General features: G+C 43.9%; 1 protein-coding gene across 2 annotated transcripts in view; it reads right to left on the minus strand.

Annotated features, from left to right (window-relative positions):
- Window positions 1-958: 958 nt before the first annotated feature.
- The window catches only part of KIAA1755 (KIAA1755 ortholog), an 80,756-nt gene continuing 59,086 nt past the window's right edge, over window positions 959-22,628 (minus strand). The window contains exons 16-21 of one of the 2 annotated variants that reach the window (XM_073683854.1): window positions 11,502-11,723; window positions 8,031-8,201; window positions 5,108-5,285; window positions 3,592-3,705; window positions 2,824-3,066; window positions 959-1,971 (exon numbers count right to left, since the gene is read on the minus strand). In XM_073683854.1, coding sequence (XP_073539955.1) covers window positions 1,820-1,971; window positions 2,824-3,066; window positions 3,592-3,705; window positions 5,108-5,285; window positions 8,031-8,201; window positions 11,502-11,723 — 1,080 coding nt within the window. In that variant the 3' untranslated portion in view covers window positions 959-1,819. The remainder of the gene's footprint in view (window positions 1,972-2,823; window positions 3,067-3,591; window positions 3,706-5,107; window positions 5,286-8,030; window positions 8,202-11,501; window positions 11,724-22,628) is intronic. The other variant, XM_073683853.1, reaches the window with a different exon arrangement.

The raw sequence follows: 22,628 nt of genomic DNA on the forward strand, positions 1-22,628 counted from the left end.
GGATTCTCTGGGGCGTGGCTCACAGAATTCTCTGGGGTGTGGCTCACAGAATTCTCTGGGGTGTGGCTCACAGGATTCTCTGGGGTGTGGCTCACAGGATTCTCTGGGGCGTGGCTCACAGGATTCTCTAGGGCATGGCTGGCTCACAGGATTCTCTGGGGTGTGGCTCACAGGATTCTCTGGGGTGTGGCTCACAGGATTCTCTGGGGCATGGCTGGCTCACAAGATTCTCTGGGGCATGGCTGTCTCACAGGATTCTCTGGGGCATGGCTGGCTCACAGGATTCTCTGGGGCATGGCTCACAGGATTCTCTGGGGAGTGGCTCACAGGATTCTCTGGGGTGTGGCTCACAGGATTCTCTGAGGCGTGGCTCACAGGATTCTCTGAGGCGTGGCTCACAGGATTCTCTGGGGCGTGGCTCACAGGATTCTCTGGGGTGTGGCTCACAGGATTCTCCAGGGCTTGGCTCACAGGATTCTCTGGGACGTGGCTCACAGAATTCTCTGGGGTGTGGCTCACAGGATTCTCCAGGGCTTGGCTCACAGGATTCTCCGGGGCGTGGCTCACAGGATTCTCTGGGGCGTGGCTCACAGAATTCTCTGGGGTGTGGCTCACAGGATTCTCCAGGGCTTGGCTCACAGGATTCTCTGGGACGTGGCTCACAGAATTCTCTGGGGTGTGGCTCACAGGATTCTCCAGGGCTTGGCTCACAGGATTCTCTGGGACGTGGCTCACAGAATTCTCTGGGGTGTGGCTCACAGGATTCTCCAGGGCTTGGCTCACAGGATTCTCCGGGGCGTGGCTCACAGAATTCTCTGGGGTGTGGCTCACAGGATTCTCCAGGGCTTGGCTCACAGGATTCTCTGGGACGTGGCTCACAGAATTCTCTGGGGTGTGGCTCACAGGATTCTCCAGGGCTTGGCTCACAGGATTCTCCGGGGCGTGGCTCACAGGATTCTCTGGGGCGCGGCTCACAGGATTCTCTGGGGTGTGTTCTTTGGCTGCTCTGTATTACTACCCTGTGAGCCACACCCCTTTGTAAAGACCATAAAAATTTCTACTAAATAAAAAGGTCCATATCTCTGGAACCATATGGCTGATTAAAGAAAAACAAATTACAGAATACTCAGGGGAGCAATGGGAATAAAATGAAAGCAAAAACTGGCCACAATTGATCTGGTGACGTGCTCTTTAAATGATCATTATTCTCTTAACCATACCATCCATTGGCATTTGTTAGTTCTAAAGATGGAATCAGTGACCCATCTAAAATATCCACTCATCAATGTGAGAATGGCTCCTGGGTACTGAAGTTGATCGTCTCTATAATATACTGTTCAGAACCAAATTGCACCTTGTACTTTACAGTTTCTGACTACTTGTGCTCTAAACATTGAATAATATCTGCAGAAATCCCATTTCAGAGTCATGTGAATAAAGCAAGTCATAGTCCTAATCCTCATAAATAAATTATTAATATAACACCTCAAGAAATTGAAGTTTATTCTATGTAAAAAGAAATAAATGTACATACACTCCCATGTAGTTAAATTGGCATATAAAACACATGCACTTTGTGTCTCAATTTTTCAATTTTACTTTTAATAAATGACCATCAGAAAGTCTGCAGTGTCCTCCAATAAAGCATATTTGGTATAGTGGTCCTATCACTTTCATTCTTTGTGAAACATAAATGTATAACAGCATTAGAATATTTTAATGTTCACTAGAATGTAATATATTTACATATATAAATGGCACATAAATATAGATATTTCATTCAGTAGACAAGTTTGTGTACATTCTGTACCCAATATTTTCATGGGATGTTTTCTGGGGGCTTGTCTGTAACATGTAGGGGGCGCCAGCACTCCAGGGGATAACATGTGTTTATATGAGGTACAGGTATTTGACTTGTCTCAGGGGAGCTAAATCCACTGACACTTCCTTCAGAGGAACCAGAACTGGCAGCTGAAATAAACAAGAAAGAAGAATAGTTAAAGCTGTAGAAGCTGAAAATGAGAACAAGGTGACATTAGAGTCATATCTTCTACTATAATGGGGGTGACATTATCTTTGTATGTGTATTGTGAGTTTTGACCCCTATTATATTGTGCTTCCATCACTTGGTTTGGTGGGATCTCCCATCCATGTTTCGGCATTTGAAGCTGCCGATCAAGATTAAAGGGGTTGACAAACCTCAGTAAAAAAGTCTGCAGTCAATGTATGTACCTGGAGCAGGACAAATTGTAACAGTGTGAAATGTGCACACTGTGAAGATTCCCGTGTATCCCCCTTGTGGGTGGGGGGTGAAGTGACCACATCTTTACGAGTTGCATACTTGCAGTTATGTGCCAAGTAGACTCATGTAATGTTTTCAATTCTCTTCAATTGAGAGAAGTCAGATGAGACTAATCGGCACGTGACCACAAGTATGGGAATCACTTAAATGCTGTGACGTGACCACCCACACAGGGAATACAGGGGACATGATTTGTGACAGTGTGATCATTGCACACTGTCATGATTTGGCAGTCTGCAATCACAAAGAGTGACAGGAAGCTTTTTAGTCTAGCGCCGACACCCTGTTTAATGGCTCAGCCCACCACACTGTTTATAATTTTTAGAGGAAAATGCAACATGGCAACAAACTCACTCATGTAGGCCTATCTTTTCACCATATACTTTTCAGAAATTTGTTGAGATAGTATAAGAGCACACCAAAGCAGCATAGTTTTTACCTAATTTCCATATAGTTTACAAAATGGTTCTCCTATACCATAAGGTGTAGATAGTTTCACTATAAGAGTTTTTCAGACTCACTCAGGAAAACGTTGGGTTCCTTATCCTGGGAGGGTTCTGTCCGACAGCATCTCCACTGCTGCTCAGTCCCAGGACATCCATGGAGAGGGCTGAGAGAACCCCGACCAGAAGAGGTGGAGGAGCATCCTCCAAGTGATACAGCACTGCTAGCACTACTTCGAGAGCCTACTGACATAGAACGAAGTGGTGGAGGGGACGTTGGGAATGGTAGAGCAACAGAAGGTGAAGAACGAAGGTTATTATCTAGTGTAGAAAGAGTAAGAGGAAGAAATATTAAAAAGGTATTCTCAAGTTTGGGAGTTATCCCTTATAAATGGGACATGGGATAACTTTGTGATACCTGGAGGTCCAACCACTGGGACTTTACAAATCCTGAGAACCGGAGCTCTGAAGAACCATGTGTGAATGGAGTGGTGGGTGATAATGCGCAATGCCACTCCATTCATTCTTATGGGAGTGATGAAGAACACCAGAGCGCTGCACTCGGCTATTTATGGCGGTTCCGATAAGAATTAATGGAGTTGCAGTGCGCATGCTCTTCAGAAAGCAGGGTTCTCAGGATCGTGGCAAGGAGGGTCCAGCAGTTGGACTCTCAGAAATTGGGAAGTTATCCCCTATCCCATGCATAGGGGGGATAACTTCCAAACTTAAGAATACTTTAAGGAATCCACATTCAATCAATTAATCTGAATTATACTTTACACTGCTTCAAGTGTACATGAAATTCACACAAATAGTAAAATCCAAAGCCATACTAAATTTCTTTACCTCCATTGCCAGTGAGAGGGATGGCTCTACTGCTGATTGCTGCCTCACTCGGCTGGATGTCAGTGAATGGCTTGCATCCCAAACCAGAGAATGCTCTTTCCTGCCTGCGCATTTCTGAGGACAAATTATAGAAGACCTACTCACATGGAGACCACAAGACATGACAGTGGTATAACAGTTTGTTGAGCTAAGTGATGGCTCATGTCCTCCCACCTTTGCTGTACAAGGAATGTTCACATTTCCAAAAACATACCAAGATTACATCACCGCATTAGGTACTATAAGGCTGTGTGCCCACGATGCGTTTTTGGTGCATTTTTTGTGCGGATTTGCAGCGCGGAAACGCACCAGAAACGCATTGCATACCTTATCCCATGACTTCCTATGACATTCTTCAAGTTCTGTGCACATGGTCAGGATTTTTTCTGTGCGGATTTTAGTTGCAGAAAAAATCCGGACATGACCAATTTTTGTGCGTTTTTGCATGCGGATTTGCCTATACAATGCATTAGAAAAACACATGGCATATCCGCATGCAAAAATGCATCAAAAAAGCGTCAAAAACGAGTTAAAAACGCATGTAAAAACCGCACTCGTTTTTATGCCAAAGAGATGCAGAAATGTTCAGGAAAATTTCTGCTTCATTTCTGCATCGTGGGCACATAGCCTTAGGGTTCAGTACAGGTTGTATCCAGTGAAGGACTGTTATATCTATGCTGCCCTGGTGGTATTCTTCCCCTTTGCTGACAGATGTGAAATTAATCAAAGTGTATAAAACATTTACTAGGAGTTTTTTTTACGGTGAGCAGGTTATATTTTTATAGCTTATTACACAATATAAATATCGGCACATCATAATCTTTCCATCCGCATTTTATCGCCATTACATCAGTAGGAAGAGAACATCATTTTGTTCTCTTTTCCATGCCCTTCTCCAGTAGAATAGGCTTGGTTTGTTATATGATAAATACACTCTGACATGTCAGGTAGTAGTTTTCTGACATTAGTGTCACTTGCTCATTTGACAAGTTATATTTATTCTAGTTAGATGGACTGTGTACTTTCAAATGTCTTCAATATAATCCTCGAACTCCCGGGAAAGCAACACACATCGTAAAACAGCAACCCCCAGTATAAGCCAAAATGTCAAAGCCCAATTACGTTGACAACAAAATAATTTGTTAGCTTGAAGCCCAGCTTGACTGGTAGAACAAATTACTGAGGTGTTTCTGAATAGATGTATCTCATCAGAGTTCAGCTTAAGGGGAGAGGGTAACATCCAAGAGCAATAGTGACGCCTGGTTCAAAAAAATTAGGAAATGGGATATGTCAAAATAACATGGCCAATACTGATATACAAGAAATGCCCAACACATTTGCAAGGGTTTGTACACCCTAGTAGATTCCTTGACTGCTTTGGGAATGAATGGAGGTGGTGGGATCCATCATCTAGGAGCTCAACTGATTTTAAGAATGAACAGTTATGGCTACATGACATACACATCACTTGGATTACCTCGATTTTTAATAGCCTGGTCCCAAAGAATCTTCTGCAGGTCCCCAGTCCAAGCCTCCTTAACATCAGGGGAAGGAGCTTGAAAAGTATACGTGTCCTCCAATTTTCTTCTTCGAAACCAGATCTCAAAACAGAGTCCACTGCCTCCCAAAGTGTGAGTGAGGCCAATCTCAGAAGTCTAAGCATTAAACAAATATGATAACATCAAGTCATTCAATAAATTACTTACTAACATGATGAATTCAGCATCTCAAGATATCTGATAACCCTCCAGGTAATAAAAGGTGGCATTTTCATAGTCTATAAAGAGTTTTCAAAGAAGAATGGTCACCTTACATGCTGGAATGGAAAAAATTGAGTCAGGAAGGATAGTATAGGTCTATAAGATACCTGCTGTTACAATAGAGCATCCACTATTACAAAATCATAAAGGTTACTATCTCATGTTAGTGAAGATAATCAAATTTAACCATCGATCTTCTTCACTATGTTGGAAAGGTTGCCATTCCTTCAGGATGCAACTCGGTGGCTCCTTCCCCATAGATGTCACTGTTAATTTTAGATGGATAATATCCGAAAGGATCTAGATGGGAGCTTGCATCCTAAATGCAGTGAGAGGTCTACTATTATGGTAGAAATCAACTTACTGACCCACAATAGAAGAGGCTATATAAAAGGCTACATAAAAGGTAAAACTCAGTGTTGGAAGGGGATCCAGCATTCTTGCATGGGGTGCTATAAAAAGAGGCTGGAGGCTGTCTGCTACTGGACTAGTCTTGATCACCAAGCTTTCCTTTATTTCTTCTTTTTCTTGTACTTTTCCAAATTGTTGACAAAGGCCCCGTCACACTTAGCGACGCTGCAACGATCCCGACAACGATACGACCTGTCGTTGCTGTGTCGCTATGTGGTCGCTGGTGAGCTGTCAAACAGGCAGGCTCACCAACGATCAGGGGAGCAGCGACATCGTGGAAAGAATCTTTCCACAATGTCCTGCTCCTGGTTACGAGCCTGCTGAAGCAGGAGCAGGCTGGTAACTATGGTAAACATCGGGTTACTAGGGGCACACGCGCTCCTAGTAACCCGTTGTTTATCGTGGTTACCACTCTGCTACAGTGAGCGGGAGGTTACCGCTCACTTTAGCAGGCTCGTAACCATGATAAACAGTGGGTTACTAAGTGCGCGTGTGTCCCTAGTAACCCGCTGTTTATCATGGTTACCAGCCTGATCGCTGTTCACTCTGGTCACACACAGCGATGTGTGCTGACCAGCGGGAGGGCAACGACCAAAAAATGGTCCAGGACACTTTGCAGCGATCAGCGACCTCACAGCAGGGGCCTGATCACTGCAAAGTGTCACACATAGCGACATCGCTGGTGAGGTCGCTGGTGAGTCACCAAAACCGTGACTCAGCAGCGATATCGCTAGCGATCTCGCTATGTGAGACGGTGGCTTAACTCTCTGACGCCTTGAGAGAGATATGTGAAAGATAAATTTCTAGTTTTTTTATGTTTTTTTTTTTGCTGCTTCTTTTCATCCCCTTTTACCTGATTTCACCATTTACTTACTTTTTACCGACTTTTACTGTTCCTATTTTTTACATTACTGCTCTTTAAATTTGAACATGTAACTATGGAGATAATAAAAACTTTTATAATTAGCTACGGATAAAGGAATTTGTCTTAAAAATTAATAATAAAAAAATGATGGTAGAATTTGATTTTGTTTGTAGCACCATGTTGAAGGATTTAAGGACCAGGGAATTGTTTTTTCGTTTTCATTTTTTCCTCACCTTTTTCCAAGAGCTATAATTTTTTATTTTCCCGTGGTAGATGGATGAGGGTTTTTTTTTGGACAAGCAGTAATTTTGAATGACACCATTCATTTTATCAAACAATGTACTGAAATATGGCAAACAATTTCAAATGGCATGTAATTATGAATAAAATGTGATTCTGCCATTTTTTGGGGGGTTTTGTTTTTACGGCATTCATTGTGTGGTAAAAATAAACCAGGAAACATGATTGCCCAAACCAATGCGACTACAATGATACTAAACTTGCATCAATTTTATTTTTATTTGGGCAGGTGCAGACAATCATATATTCTCTCATCCAAATGTCACAACTGATCAAACTCTGAGTGTGATCATAGTGTGATCTAATTCTCTCGAATGAGATTGACAGAATCCATTCTGTCAGTCTATGGAAATCGGACTGCACTCAGATGTAATCAGAGTGCAGTCCGACGGTTTCCACGCACTCATTTACCTGCATGGCTGAGTATGATCCAAATATCTAATAGATTGGACTCTAACCAACGTGGCAACATCAGATATGTTTATTTTTTTCCTTCTTTTTTATCACTGAGAAAGGGGGGAAAATTTTAATTTTTTTTAACTTTTTTATATATTTTTTTTAGTTTTGACAATATTTTTTAGTCCTTTAAGGGACTTGAACCAGTTTGATCACTCAGATATATTGTGCAGATCCCCAGTATCGCAGTTTATACTGAAAATAATGGTCTCTGTGGCTGAGCTTCACAGAAGTTCCAAGATGGCAGTCACAGGGGTCTTCAGCAGGCTCCGTCTGCCATGATAATCCTGCGGTCGCAGTAAGGGGAGTGTGAGCATATGAGCAGTGGCGCATGTTTCATTTAAATGCCGCTGTCATCTCTTAATGAAGGAAGGAGTTAAAGTGATATTGATCATTCAGTTTGATGGCCATTATGTGTTTAGTGAAACTGAGGTCAAGACTAGTCTACAATCATTTTCGGCCACTTGTCTTCAGATTTTAACCTTAGTGGCTAAAATATTCCCATTTAAGATAATGGAAAAATTATGCTCTATGTATTATGAAAATGAAGTGTCTGAGATCTTTGGGATTTGTATGCCATGTAATATGTGATACACAATTAAGATTACCTTGAAGGACTGCTTGTACACATAGATCTCTTTTCCCGATGTAGCCTTTTTGGTTTTGCTGAAAAGAACTAGGTCCTCAAACAGAAAAACCCTTCTGAGGCACTTTCTCTTCCTGTAGCAGATCACAAACTCCCCTTGGCGCAGTAGTCGCCCTTGTTCCTTAAGGTTAACCTGAAATACATGTGAAGAAGACGAACAGGAGGTAAATAGGATAAAGCAGTGACAGTAAATGTACAACTAAGATTCTACAACACTAAGGTCATCTACACGTATAAGTCTGGAAGAACAGTACATTTCAGAGAAATAGGAAATATGCCCCATCTTTAGCTATATTCCAAGAAATTGACCTTACGACATACAGCTGTCATATTTATATTGAAGGACTGGAATCCTCCTAATGGTTTCAGTGTGCTTCGGTTTGGCCCATGGACAAATAATTATGTAGACAGAGTTACGCCAAAAATTATAATTATACACAAATATGTCATGCAAATATCCGTACATACCCACTGGGAAGAGATGGGTGAATATAATTACCCATCATTTCTGACAGCACTTGGGTCATACTTATTAAACATGGCATCAAGAGCTATGCAGCAAGCAAGTTCCCCTCATAGGAAACCATGAATTTCTAATGCATACTCTGTCTTTGCTTTGGCATCACTGGTTAACTACAGCAAAATGACATTTTATCAAGACCGCAAAACCCTCCCACCATGTACATCACATCAGATTTGGGATTGGCCTGTTCATTATTGGTTACCTCCAGTGTCCTTTCCTCTTTACAGGATATCAAATTTTGGTTCCAAATTTAGATAAGGCTTATTTATGATCATGACTTCATGTTCAGATCTTAAACCTGACTCCATGAAAACACAATAGACATTCATGCATTGGGTTATCATGAATGCAGATATGTAGGCAGCATGGGATGGTACAGTGTTTGAGATAGTTGTCCATGCTTCTGCTATGTAGTCTTTGATATTCATCACCTCTGGCTATCCCCACCCCTACCATTGATTGGTTGCTTTCTGCCTATGCACAGTGGTGTGTGTGGTGATAGATAAAACTCATCACTAAAAGAACTAGCAGAGCTGCAGAATAAAACGTCATCAAGACTACAGGAAGGAGCCCAGTAAGTGAAACATTGTTGGAATGAGGGTCTTGATTACTATTTGTGCTGCCCTCAGATTAGGAAGCAAAAACCTTCTGATAGATCCCCAAAAGTAAGAGAATTGGTTTGGGTTGGGTCTTGTCAGCCTCTTGTGGCTCTCCAGCTGTAGATACTATCGTTCACTAATGATACAATGGATGTTACAGTAGTACTAGATATTAGCACCATGGTAAGGCATGCCACACATTCTTCTGCCTTGGGTCAAGACCATACAACAGTCATTTGTCTGTTAGGAAGTTCTTAAATGTAAAAAGTATTGTTGCAAAGATGCTGCCCCCTGCATTCAAGAAAGGGTGCTGTCTAAGGAGAAGTACTCAACCTAAAAATTGGATGAGGGGTGGGAAGATTTTTGCTTCAGCGGTCCCAGATCTGTCAGATATGACTATTACCTGTCAAATATATGAACATTTCTATAGTATGATCATGTACATGCCTCAGTGGCCTAACTTGAAGCTGTGGGGCCCCAATGCAAAATCTCCTACAGGGCCCCCAACTATTGCAGGTGTTTGGGCTTCCTAAGCTACAGGGCCCGGGTGCGATTGCAACCCCTGCACCGATCACAGTTACGGCCTTGTGGATTTGTGATGAATGGAGGGTGCTTTTAGGGGAGCTTTACTTTGCTTGGGAGCTGACATTTTTGTTGTTTTTCCTACCCTGGTAAAATATCTCTGCATTGCTCACAACATCCCAATAATTAATTTCCAGTTGTCCGTCTGACAGGAGGAGGGGGAGAACGGCCCATGCACCGAGCTGTACTTATTACATTTCTAAATTAAAGCAATATATCTGCAATCTCATATCATGGAGGCAGAGCAGAATTGGTAGCATGCTGCGCAGTTAAAGGCCAGGGCTTATGGGACTGCGCTTCACACAAAACCCATTCAGCCGCAGAAGATGCTGATGTTCAGATTTAGTGACAAGTGATATGAAGTCAGTGACGGGGGCACACTGGGCACAGGTGTAGCATATTTGACATGTGTAGTTCAGTCTGTTGAGGGACAGAAGACTCTCGGAGCTGTTTGTATTAGAATCAGTAGCCTGGTTACCCCCTGTTGACCTCGGTTCCTCTATCTCCTGCCTGGGATTTCTTCCTATTGTAAATGATGCTCTTCCACAGCAGCCTCTATCTAATCCTGTACTTTGTCTCTGTCCCTGTGTGGTGTCTCCGCTGCGCCCCAGTCCATTGCTGCATGTATGTGATTAATCTCACTCCTCCTCCTGTCTTCCCTCCGCTGTGTTCCGAGCAGTTACTCTCACTGCTCAATACGTCTCGCTCTCCCTAATGTCCCCTCTCACACACTGGTAATCCACTTTTGCTCTAATAGCCATAAATGCTTTGACGTTCTTGATATTACATCTTCCCTGCTACATTTCACGGGGAATTTAAAACCTGTCTGTCACCTTTCCCCTGCCATCTTTCAAGGGGATGTAAGTAGCAAATCCTGCCTAAGTAAACTTTCACACAAAAATTCTAATTAACAAAAATACTTGCATGCAGACTGCAGAAGAAATCAGGATATTTGTAACCCAGCAGCTTCTAGGAAGCTGGATCACAGATATACAGTGTTCACCGCCCACAAAGGCTGCAGAATTGTTATGCAGCAAACAGATTATCACCGTATCAGCATAGGTGCCAATGTTTCCAAATTTACTGGGATTTTCCCAATTTTTCTGATACAATACTGGCAAATTTGAAAAGGGGCGGTGCTTATATAGGGGGCGTTCCCAGGCTCAACCGGGGACGGGACTTTAGCATCTCTATTACAAATGTCCATTTGCTATGAATTACAATACAGCACTATCCCTATTGCCTAAAAGCTACATCATGTGATAGTACCAATCCTCTTACGGTGACATAATGTGACACAATGAGTGTAGAACACCCATAAACTTCATGATAAAGAGAATTGGAAATTCTCCCATTTTTCCAGGCACTTATGTTAAAACACAGAAAATACAAGAGAAAACATTGCAGCAGAGATCATAGAAAAGTATATAGATGCCATGGACCTCTAGGCTAGTGCTGGCGTGGGTGCTCCTTATGAGCTAGAGTGAGAACCACACCTCAGCAGCACCCTAATTAGACTAAATTTGGCATTTATACAGTTCATTGCTGCTATTGCTTGTTTCTAATTTTAGGAAGGAAAGTTGTGCCATATTAACTTATGTTCAGGCAGCCAAAAAGCTAGATCCATCCAGCACTCCTGGACACAAGCTTTTAACTCTAGCTGATAATAGGTACTCACTGAAGACCCCACACCCCAGTAGTGAATCGGTATAGATCTTTAATTTCTTACGTCACAATCCTGGATGTCATCCATGGCAAGGAGATCATTCCCGTGACGTAGCTGGAATCTGACAACCTCGCGCGCAGCTTTCAGCTCGGCCTCCCTGGTACTCTGTCCTTTGCACTCCCACTCCATGTCCTGCAGGAGCAGACTGTACTTGCTGATTCGCTGGATGGGCTTTAGTAGATAGGAAGAGAGATCCATCTTGTCTCCCAAATCCTGCTGCTTTCTCTGTGGGAACAACACAAAGATGAAGCATCAAGTACAAAATAACAATACATAAAATGATGCTCTCCAAAGCTTTCCATTATCTATCTTTAATGGAACTTCTTCAGCAAAGCGCATGGGTCTTTGAATCTGCTGTGGTACTGGCATAGCACCTATTGTGGGACTGGCACAGCCCCATCAGTGCTTTTATTTTTATGTCTGGTTCTGCACCTCAGTACTATTCACTGGGACTGAACTGTGGTAGAAGACACAGCCCATTGGCGTAGCGTGGATTGCCAGTGCCCGGGGTAAGGCAAGTATTTTGCGCACCTAAATCTGTAGACCGTTAACACTCCTCGAGTCCCTTCCAGTATATCCAGTCCAGTATTGAACACCTTATTCCACAAACACATGCTGATGCAATTAAAGTAAGGCTACATTGATTCCACTTGTCTTTTCCACTTAGAGGGACTTGAGCAAAAGTATCCAATAGCATCAGTTACGCTCCTTGATTATTATGGGGTCTGCTTGGGTTCAGTTATAGGTCAGTTTTTACATAGGACATATACTGCCAAGAACGAAGACTTTTATATAAGCTTAAAAATCATTTCATGCGATGAATTGACATTTTGGAGTGCAAATGCACCTTAAAGTTTTAACTATTATGAGCTGCTCATCCTGTTTATTTATTTTACTCACATACAACCATTAACTTCCACAGCATTTTACAGATCCCTGTCTCATGGGGGCTCACAATCTAAATTCCCTATCTGTATGTCTTTGGAGTGTGGGAGGAAACTGGAGTACTTGGAGGAAACCCACACAACCATGGGGAGAACATATAAATTCCTTCAGAAGTTGTCCTTAGTGGGATTTGATCCCAGGTTCCCAATGCTGCAAGGTTGCAGTGGTAACCACTGAACCACCGTGCTGCTCTGTTTTACAGTTTCTCTATTGCTTCCTATGCAGCAGTGCAGCAGTCGAGATAACTTTGTCATCGACCTCTTCACTCCACATAGGCAGTGACCGAGACGACAAAGCGCTCACTATAATGACTATAGCTCAGAGTCATTACAAAGTAATCTTTATTGCTGTTCTCTGTGTAGGTATTGCAGTTGGAAGTGAGCAGGATGCCTTAATGGAGTTTTGACTTGCGGAGATCCTGGTGACCTGCTAGTAGGAGCGGTCAGTGAAGTTTCTGATAGGGGCTGGTCTTGCATCATATTTACATTGGGAGATAATATTTTAAACCTCCATGGTATTTAGTACCAGCGGAAACCACCCCCATGGCCATCTCATATTACGCCACTGACACAGCCATATACGTATAGGAATAGCTGCATTGAAATTTGTAAAATACGTTCACTGAATGCACTGGGAAAGATCCTGTTGTCATCCCTCTTTTTTTTGCTGTATTATACAGTGGGGGAAATAAGTATTTGATCCCTTGCTGTTTTTGTACGTTTGCCCACTGACAAAAGACATGAACAGTCTATAATTTTAAGGGTAGGTTAACATTGAGAGATAGAATATCCCAAAAAAATCAAGAAAATCACATTGTATAAATTAGATACATTTATTTGCATTTTGCAGTGAGAAATAAGTATTTGATCCCCTACAAACCATTATGAGTTCTGGCTCCCACAGACCAGTTAGACGCTGAATCAGTCAGACTCTAACCTGTACAACATGGGAAAGACCAAAGAGCTTTCTAAGGATGTCAGGGACAAAACCATAAGTAAGATGCTGGGTGGGAAGGAGACACCTGTTGGTGCAATAGTAAGAAAATTCAAGAAATATAAAATGACTGTCAATCGATATCGATTTGGGGCACCATGCAAAATCTCTCCTCATGGGGTATCCTGGATCATGAGGAAGGTGAGAGATCAGCCTAAAACTACACGGGGGGAACTTGTTAATGATCTCATGGCAGCTGGGACCACAGTCACCAAGAAAACCATTGGTAACACATTACGCCTTAACCCTAGAATGCATACCCGGGGCCTCGCAGGCCCGCCCTGTTAATTGTTTTCTATTTTCTGCAAGCTTACTTTAGTTAGAATTTTGAAACTCTAGGTATTCCTCAGGTATATAGTTGTTTGTCATTTTTGTTTGAGTTATTCCATGTTATTTGCCTAAAAGGCCCCAGGTATGTGAAAAAGTAGATTTTTATGGTCATGCGTTCTAGGTTAAAGGTTTAAAATCTTGCAGTGCCCGCTCAAGAAGGCACATGTGCAGGCCCATCTGAAGTTTGCCAATGAACACCTGGATGATTCTGTGAGTTATTGGGAGAAGGTGCTGTGGTCAGATGAGACAAAAATTGAGCTCTTTGGCATTGACTCAACTCGCCGTGTTTGGAGGAAGAAGAAGTAGGCGTACAACCCTAAGAACATCGTCCCAACCGTGAAGCATGGTGGGGGTAACATTAAACTTTGGGGGTGCTTTTCTGCAAAGGGGACGACTGCACCGTACTGAAGGGAAGATGGATGGGGTCATGTATCATGAGATTTTGGCCAACAACCTCCTTCCCTCAGTAAGAACATTGAAGATGGGTCGTGGCTGGGTCTTCCAGCAAGACAATGACCCAAAACATACAGCCAAGGCAACAAAGGAGTGTCTCAAAAAGAAGCACAGTAAGGTCATGGAGTGGCCTAGCCAGTCTCCAGACCTTAATCCCATAGAAAACTTATGGAGGGAGTTGAAGCTCCGAGTTGCCAAGCGACAGCCTCAAAATCTTAATGATTTAGAGATGATCTGCAAAGAGAAGTGGACCAAAATGCCTCCTGATATGTACGCAAACCTCATCATCAACTACAAAAACGTCTGACTGCTGTGCTTGCCAACAAGGATTTTGCCACCAAGTATTAAGTGTTGTTTGGCAGAGATAGCAAATACTTATTTCTCACTGCAAAATGCAAATAAATTTATCTAATTTATACAATGTGAATTTCTCGATTTTTTTTGGATATTCTATCTCTCAATGTTAAAATTAACCAACCCTTAAAATTATAGACTGTTCATGTCTTTGTCAGTGAGCAAACTTACAAAAACAGCAAGGGATCAAAGACGTATTTCCCCCACTGTATACTGTAGTAGATAACACTATTCTTTGCAAAATAATCCTGTAAAACGTGAACACCAGCTGGCATATGTTTTCTAATGGGAAAAAATAAGCAATATATACCACGGTATGCTTTTGCAGTCAGGGTATCTTCCCATCATAGATCGTGAATGGAAGGCTCTAAGACAGTATGAACAGAGCTAAAGCAACACAGTGTTATAAAGTAGAGCGAAGGGGCAGTGGTAACTCTGTTGTCCCTTTTCTCTTAATGCTATATCCCAGAAATCTTTTTTCTTTTCTTAGAATAACCTGATAAATTGCCATGCCTTCACTGCTGACATCTTCTTTTCTCCTTCACTGAACAGTGAGCTTCAGCTGGAAAGTTGAGGCAGTCTTGCTGCTCATGGCTACAGTTTTGTTTATTTGGTGTGAGGTACAGTAGATTTTAAGGCCCCCGTGCATATTAAGGTTGGCCAAACCTGCCAATATAGGTGGGACCTGATAACCATCTAATGTGTATGGAGGCCTCTCGACTATTCTGATAGAGGACGTCAGGGAAGAGAAAGTTTGGCCAATTTGAATTCCAATGCCTTTTGTTTCCATAGCTGAGCCAAGAGATCCAAGATATACAGATCTAGTAAGGTTACCTTGACTCAGATAAACCAGCACTCGGATATCATGGCACAAAAAAGTGTAATTTGAGACTTAATTTATCATCGGTCAATGGCTTGTGAAATGTAAATGTGGCACCCCAGGAGTCCGGTTGCCACATTGGCATTGCCTCCCTCACAGGGGGTGATGTCATGCATGGAAGCAAGGAGGGTTCCCCTTATCAGGTAACACCAGCATCCAACACTTCTCCTGGCTCCAGACCAGAAGGGAGAGCTCTAACCCGGTTTCAGGGGAGCTTCCCCTTTAAATTGGGGCCCGGAGGTGGGGGTTAGGAGAGTGAGTTGGAGACGGAGGAGAGACAGTTGGAGACGGAGAAGAGTGAGAGAAAGATGAGGGAGAACCTGGGGAGGGGAGCTGTGACCAAGCTCACCCCAGAGAAAAGCGCCAGAAACCGGACACCGGAGTCCGAGGTTGCTCGGGTACTGAAGTCCCGGCAGCTAAATACGGAGGGCAGGAGACTGCAGGTCTCCTGGCCCCACCAAACAACCCTGCGGCTCAGCAGCATGCTAGAGCCCAGAGCCACCACGAAGGAGCGACACCTATAAAAGGCTCGAGCTGCCTGCCATATGAGCTAGGATTTAACGATCACTCAGGAAAGAGGGCAGCAGCATAGCTTTAGGCAGCAGGGCCAAAGAGGACAGCGCAGAAGGAAGGCCTACAACCCCACTTGGCGAGGTAGATCCCAAATTGCTTCTAGGCTGCCCGGATCTCCATTACCTTCTGTTACCAGTGCCCCGGTCTGCACCATCAAAGATCAAGTAAAGGTAGAGGAAACCACCATTTCTGTGTCGTCTGGTCATTATCTGCACCCTCAGTCCTGCACCCTAACACCCACAATCCCCTATATAAACGATACCAGTAACCCTGGGGCCCCTCTCTACACATGGGGAGCAAATTCATCCCAGCTGCATCACCAACGGCCCCAGCAGTCTCTTTCAGCAGCGGCGGCCACCTATAGCCGCATACCACTGGTGGCGTCACAAAACTTTTCCCCTAAATAAACTGTCCTTTTTATTGACCGCTCAGGGCCCCGGAACAGGTCACGCCCCCGTGACTATCCCAAGGAACTAACTGACCTGGTGGCGAGTACCCCACGGTCCTAGGGGGCACGTCATTTTTGGCGTCATGAACAGGATTGTCATAGTCTGGTATAACCGGGTACTGTGTGCCATAGACTTTGTTGAACTGTATAATCGCGTCATTTGACGTCAGTCGGGGGGAGGCAGGAGGCCCCGATTTGGAACCGCCGGGTAAGCGATTCCTCTCGCCTGCAGAGCAGCAGACTGGTACGCCAGCAGAAACCCAGGACCCGGATGAGGTTCACTAGGGGGGGAGGAAAATGCCCAACCTAGAAGAGGGTCCAGCTGCAGGAGCAGACGCAGCAACTGTAATGCCTTTATCCATGCCGTATATCCCAAGGTCGGCGTGGTTGCCTCAGTACTCAGGGGAGTCGCACACCCTGAGCGAATTTGAGAAGAGACTGCATAGTTTGTTCGAAGTGTACCCCCTGTCTGAAAAGGAAAAAGTCAGCATCCTTATAGGCCAGCTAATCGGTGCAGCCAAGAGGGAGGTGAAGTCCTGGACGGGCAGAGTCAAAAGAACTGTCAAGCAAATTCTGGCCAGGTTGAAGGATACCTTTGACACCAAGCGGAGATTAAAATGAAGTTCTACGGGTGCAAACAAAGGGTGCAGGACAGTGTACAGGACTATGCTCTAAACCTGCAGGAGGCACTGGGGGCCATTAAATATGTAGACCCCGACAGTGTGCGAGACGAGGACAGATTGCTAACCGAACAGTTTATTGAGGGGCTCCTGTCTAACGCTGATTGGACACAGCTGCGCATTATGGCTCTGCAAAACCCTGATCTAGACTTTGCGCAATTTAAAGACCGGGCCATCCGGGTGCTGCGAGAATCAACCCCAAGTGGCACTGCACCCCTCCGGCGTCCAGCTATCACATACCACCAGGAGGCGGCATCCTTTAGATAATGACCCCTCTGCAGACCTACGCCTTCAGGTCCAGGAGCTGACCAAAAGTGTGGCTACACTAACCAAAATCGTGCAGGCCATGCAAGTGTCTCCAAAGGAAAGGATCCAGCTGGCTTCCAGTCCAGATGAGGTCCCATGTTGATGGCAGAGAAGAATCCAGAGGGAGAGACAGCGATCGCTACGACCAGAACGGACAACCCATCTGCCACCGCTGTCAAAAGGCGGGGCACATTGCAAGATTCTGCAATTTAAACGAGCAACCCCTGGGGCAGAGGGTCAACCCCCAGGAGTAAGACGACCAGGCCCACAAAGCTGGCGAGACAAGTACGTGGGAGGACGACCGGTCCTGCCTGTCGTGCTTGATGGCATCCCGGTGAACGCGCTACTAGACACCGGTTCCCAGGTGACAACGATGCCATATATCCTTGTTAAACGGTACTGGGCTGATTCAAACATTACCCGCAGTCCAGATGAACACTTTAACATCTTTGCCAGCAATGGTCAGCCCTTGCCTCAGGTGGGGTATAAAGAGGTGACCATAAAGGTTGGCCGAGTAGAATTTCCATCACAAGGGTTGATAATTGTAGATATTGATCGCTGAGAAAGCCATCCTATGATAACCTTAGGCTCCAATGTGATAGAGAATTGTCTTGGGGAAATTATTGTTTTGGTGCAACAGGTCGCAGAGACTGCCAGTTCTAGTCAGCAGCGAGTTCTGCAGAAGGAGATCAAAGCCCTGATGCAGAGACAACAGGTAGAGCTGTCTGGTGGAGAAGTCAGCAGTGTCAGAGTGAGTGATCCATTCCCCATTGCAATACCCCCTAGGAGTGAAATGTTAATATGGTGTCGGGCAGCCATAGGTCTCAGAAGTCAAGATTATCAGGCCCTGGTAGAACCCGTGTACTCTGATAGTATGTCCACCATCTTGACGGCCAGGGGGGTAGTCGATGTCCGCAAGGGGGGAGTATCGATACGCATTCTGAATTGTTTGGAGAAAGAGGTCCATTTACCCCGGTATGCCACCCTTGCTAAACTGTTCACTGTCGGTAACAACGCAATAAAGGCAGTGGAACCCTTGCCTCCGTCCGAACAGGCGGAGGACAATGGCTCCAAGGGGCAGATGGAGGATTGGTGTCAGAAGCTACAAGTAGGCACTGACTCCACCCCTTCGCACCCCTTCGCACCAAAAGCATGGGGTGTACCAAGAATATGAGCGAGTCTTTAGCAAACACCCACTAGACTTTGGGCAGGTAAAAGGGGTCCAACATCATATCCCCACAGGAGATCATCCGCCCATTAACCCCTTTACCCCCAAGGGTGGTTTGCACGTTAATGACCAGGCCAATTTTTACAATTCTGACCACCATCACTTTATGAGGTAATTACTCTGGAACGCTTCAACGGATCCCCCTGATTCTGTGATTGTTTTTTCGTGACATACTGTACTTCATGATAGTGGTAAAATTTCTTCGATATCACTTGCGTTTATTTGTGAAAAAATTGGAAATTTGGGGAATATTTTGAAAATTTTGCAATTTTCAAAACTTTAATTTTTATAAACTTAAATCAAAGAGATATGTCACACAAAATAGTTAATAAATAACATTTCCCACAATTTTGGAACAAAAATATTTTTTTAGTAGGGAGCTATAAGGGTTAAAAGTTGACCAGCGATTTCTCATTTTAACAACAAAATTTACGAAACCATTTTTTTAGAGACTACATCACATTTGATGTGACTTTGGGGGGACCTTTATGACAGAAATACCCAAAAGTGACACCATTCTAAAAACTGCACCCCTCAAGGTGCTCAAAACCACATTCAAGAAATTTATTAACCCTTCAGGTGCTTCACAGGAATTTTTGGAATGTGGAAGAAAAAAATGAACATTTAACTTTTTTCACAAAAATGTTACTTTAGACCCAAATTTTTTTTATTTTCGCAGGGGTAACAGGAAAAAATGTACCCCAAAATTTGTTGTGCAATTTCCCCTGAGCATGCAGATACCCCATATGTGAGGAAAAACCACTGTTTGGGCGCACGGCAGGGTTTGGAAGGGAAGGAGCGCCATTTGACTTTTTGAATCTAAAATTTGCTTGAATAATTAGCTGACACCATGTTGCGTTTGGGGAGCCCCTGATGTGCCTAAACAGTGGAAACCCCCCACAAGTGACCCCATTTAGGAAACTAGACCCCTTAGGGAACTTATTTAGATGTGTGGTGAGCACCTTGAACCCCCAGGTGCTTCACAGAAGTTTATAACATTGAGCCGTAAAAATAAAATTTTCACATTTTTCCAACAAAAATGTTTGTCAGCCCCCAATTTTGCATTTTCATAATGGTAACAGGAGAAATTGCACCATGCAATTTGTTGTGCAATTTCTCCTGAGTAAGCCGATACCCCATATGTGGGGGAAAACCACTGTTTGGGCGCACGGCAGGGTTCGGAAGGGAAGGAGCACCATTTGACTTTTTGAATGTAAAATTTGCTTGAATAATTAGTGGATGCCATGTTGCGTTTGGGGAGCCCCTGATGTGCCTAAACAGTGGAAACCCCCCACAAGTGACATCATTTTGGAAACTAGACCCCTTAGGGAACTTATCTAGATGTGTGGTGTGCACCTTGAACCCCCAGGTGTTTCACAGAAGTTTATAACATTGAGCCGTAAAAATAAAATTTTCACATTTTTCCAACAAAAATGTTTTTCAGCCCCCATTTTGCATTTTCATAAGGGTAACAGGAGAAATTGCACCATGCAGTTAATTGTGCAATTTCTCCTGAGTAAGCCGATACCCCATATGTGGGGGAAAACCACTGTTTGGACGCATGGCAGAGTTAGGAAGGGTAGGAGCACCATTTGACTTTTTTATGTAAAATTTGCTTGAATAATTAGCGGATGTGCCCCTGATGTGCCTAAACAGTGGAAATCCCCCACAATTGACACCATTTTGGAAACTAGACCCCTTAGGGAACTTATCTAGATGTGTGGTGAGCACCCTGAACCCCCAGGTGCTTCACAGAAGTTTATAACATTGAACCGTAAAAATAAAATTTTCACATTTTTTCAACAAAAATGTTTTTCAGCCCCCAATTTTGCATTTTCACAAGGGTAACAAGTTGCGTTTGGGGAGTCCCTGATGTGCCTAAATAGTGGAAACCAACCCACCCTCCCCCCAGTGACTCTATTTTTGAAGCTACACCCCTCCAGGATTTTATCAAAGGGTATAGTGAACATTTTGAATCCAGAGGTACGACACAGAATTTGATAACATTAGGTCATCATATTGAATAAGTTGTCATTAGTCTTGAGTGCAAGTGCTCGCTATTTGAGTTTGCATCAGGCACTAGGGTATGCACCAAGTATTTTGGGTGCTCAAGTGACATGCTCGAGTCCCTGCCCCGCATGTTTTTTTTATTAGACACCCAAAAAAAAACATGCGGGGATCGCTCATGCATGGCAGGCAATCCTCGCAAGGTTTTTTTGGCTGTATAACAGCTGCAAAACATTTGGGGAGGAGACTTGAGCATGTCACTCGAGCACCCGCCATACTCTGTGCATACCCAAGCACCCGATACAAACTCAAGTAACGAGTACTTGCGCTCACTAGTTGCCATATCGTTGTCATTTTTTTTTTCTTTACTTCTGAAAAAACCCCAACCCGAACTTTAGCCCAACCCTAACCCTAGCCTAACCCTAACCTTAGCCTAACCCTAGCCTAACCCTAACCCTAGCCCAACCCTAACCCTAGCCCAAACCTAACCCCAACCCTAGCCCAACCCTAACCGTAGCCCAACCCTAACCCCAACCCTAGCCCAACCCTAGCCCAACGTTAACCCAAACCCTAGCACAACCCTAACCCTAGCACAACCCTAACCCTAAAGTTTATTTTTTACGCCGTTCCTCGTGTGGTATAAGTGATTAGACAACGTTATTCTTCGGGTCGGTGCAATTACAGCTATGCCAGATTCATATCGGGTTTTTATGACTGACACAGCTGTCACACACTAAAAGACGCATTTTTTTGCAAAGACTAGTTTTTGCATCGCCATATTTTGAGAGCTATAATTTTTCCATATTTCGGCCGACAGAGTCATGTGATGGCTTGTTTTTTGCGCCTTTTTGATCGCGTTTTATTCCATTTTTTGTTTGGCGGTATGATGATAAAACATCTTTTTATGTTTCGTTTTTTTTTTTTTTTTTTTTTTACCGTGTTCACTAAAGGGGTTAACTAGTGGGACAGTTTTATAGGTCAGGTTGTTCCGGACACGGCGATACCAAATATGTGTACTTTTATTGTTTTTTTTTTTCATAACATTATTTATTTATGGGTACAATATATATATTTTTTTATTATTATTTTTTTCATTTTTTAAAAAAATATTTTTATAATTTTTTTTTTATTTTTTTTCACTTTCTGACATTTTTATTACTTGTTCACATTGTCCCACTATGGGACTTTCACTTTTTGCAGCCTGATGGCCTGCATGGCATAGAGAGCAGCAGCTCCCTATGCCATGCAGCCTGTCAGCGCTGCACAGGGAGAAGTTACTTTGGTCGTGCACTGCGCATGACCAAAGCAACTTCCTGCCTCCTGGTGACCCGGATGTTGTCATGATGACGTCGGGTCACCATGGCAACATCCGGGACCGGATTCAGACGCCGCTGGACGCCGGCAGAGAAGGTAAGTATCGCGCTTACCTCCTCTTGCCATCGGAATGCTGCGATCGATTTCGATCGCAGTATTTCGGGGGTTAATGTGCTGGGAGCGGTGCGGGACCGCTCCCTGCACATAGCGCAGGGTGTCAGCTGTGACAATCAGCTGACACCTGGCGGCGATCTTGCCCACACCGCTTGTGTGCGGGCGAAATCGCCAGGGCGTATTAATACGTATCAGGCCCATAAGGCCCAGGGCACAGATACGTACTAATACGCCCTGGGTCAGAAAGGGGTTAAAGAGAGGTACCGGCTTGTACTCCCAGCTCACTATCAATGTGCCAAGGGAATGTTACGGGAGATGAAGGAGGCTGGGGTGATCAGAGATAGTAGCCCCTGGGCAGCTCCATTAGTCCTCGTTAGAAAGAAAGATGGTACAATGAGGATGTGTGTTGATTATAGGCAGATTAACCGCAGTACACATAAGGACGCCTACCCTTTACCCAGCTGCACTGAGATCCGCTAACTATTTTTCCACTTTAGATCTTACC

Source organism: Phyllobates terribilis, unplaced genomic scaffold (assembly GCF_046119375.1).
Source record: "Phyllobates terribilis strain yellow unplaced genomic scaffold, ASM4611937v1 Scaffold_5__5_contigs__length_657084704, whole genome shotgun sequence".
NCBI classification, from domain to species: Eukaryota; Metazoa; Chordata; class Amphibia; order Anura; family Dendrobatidae; genus Phyllobates; species Phyllobates terribilis.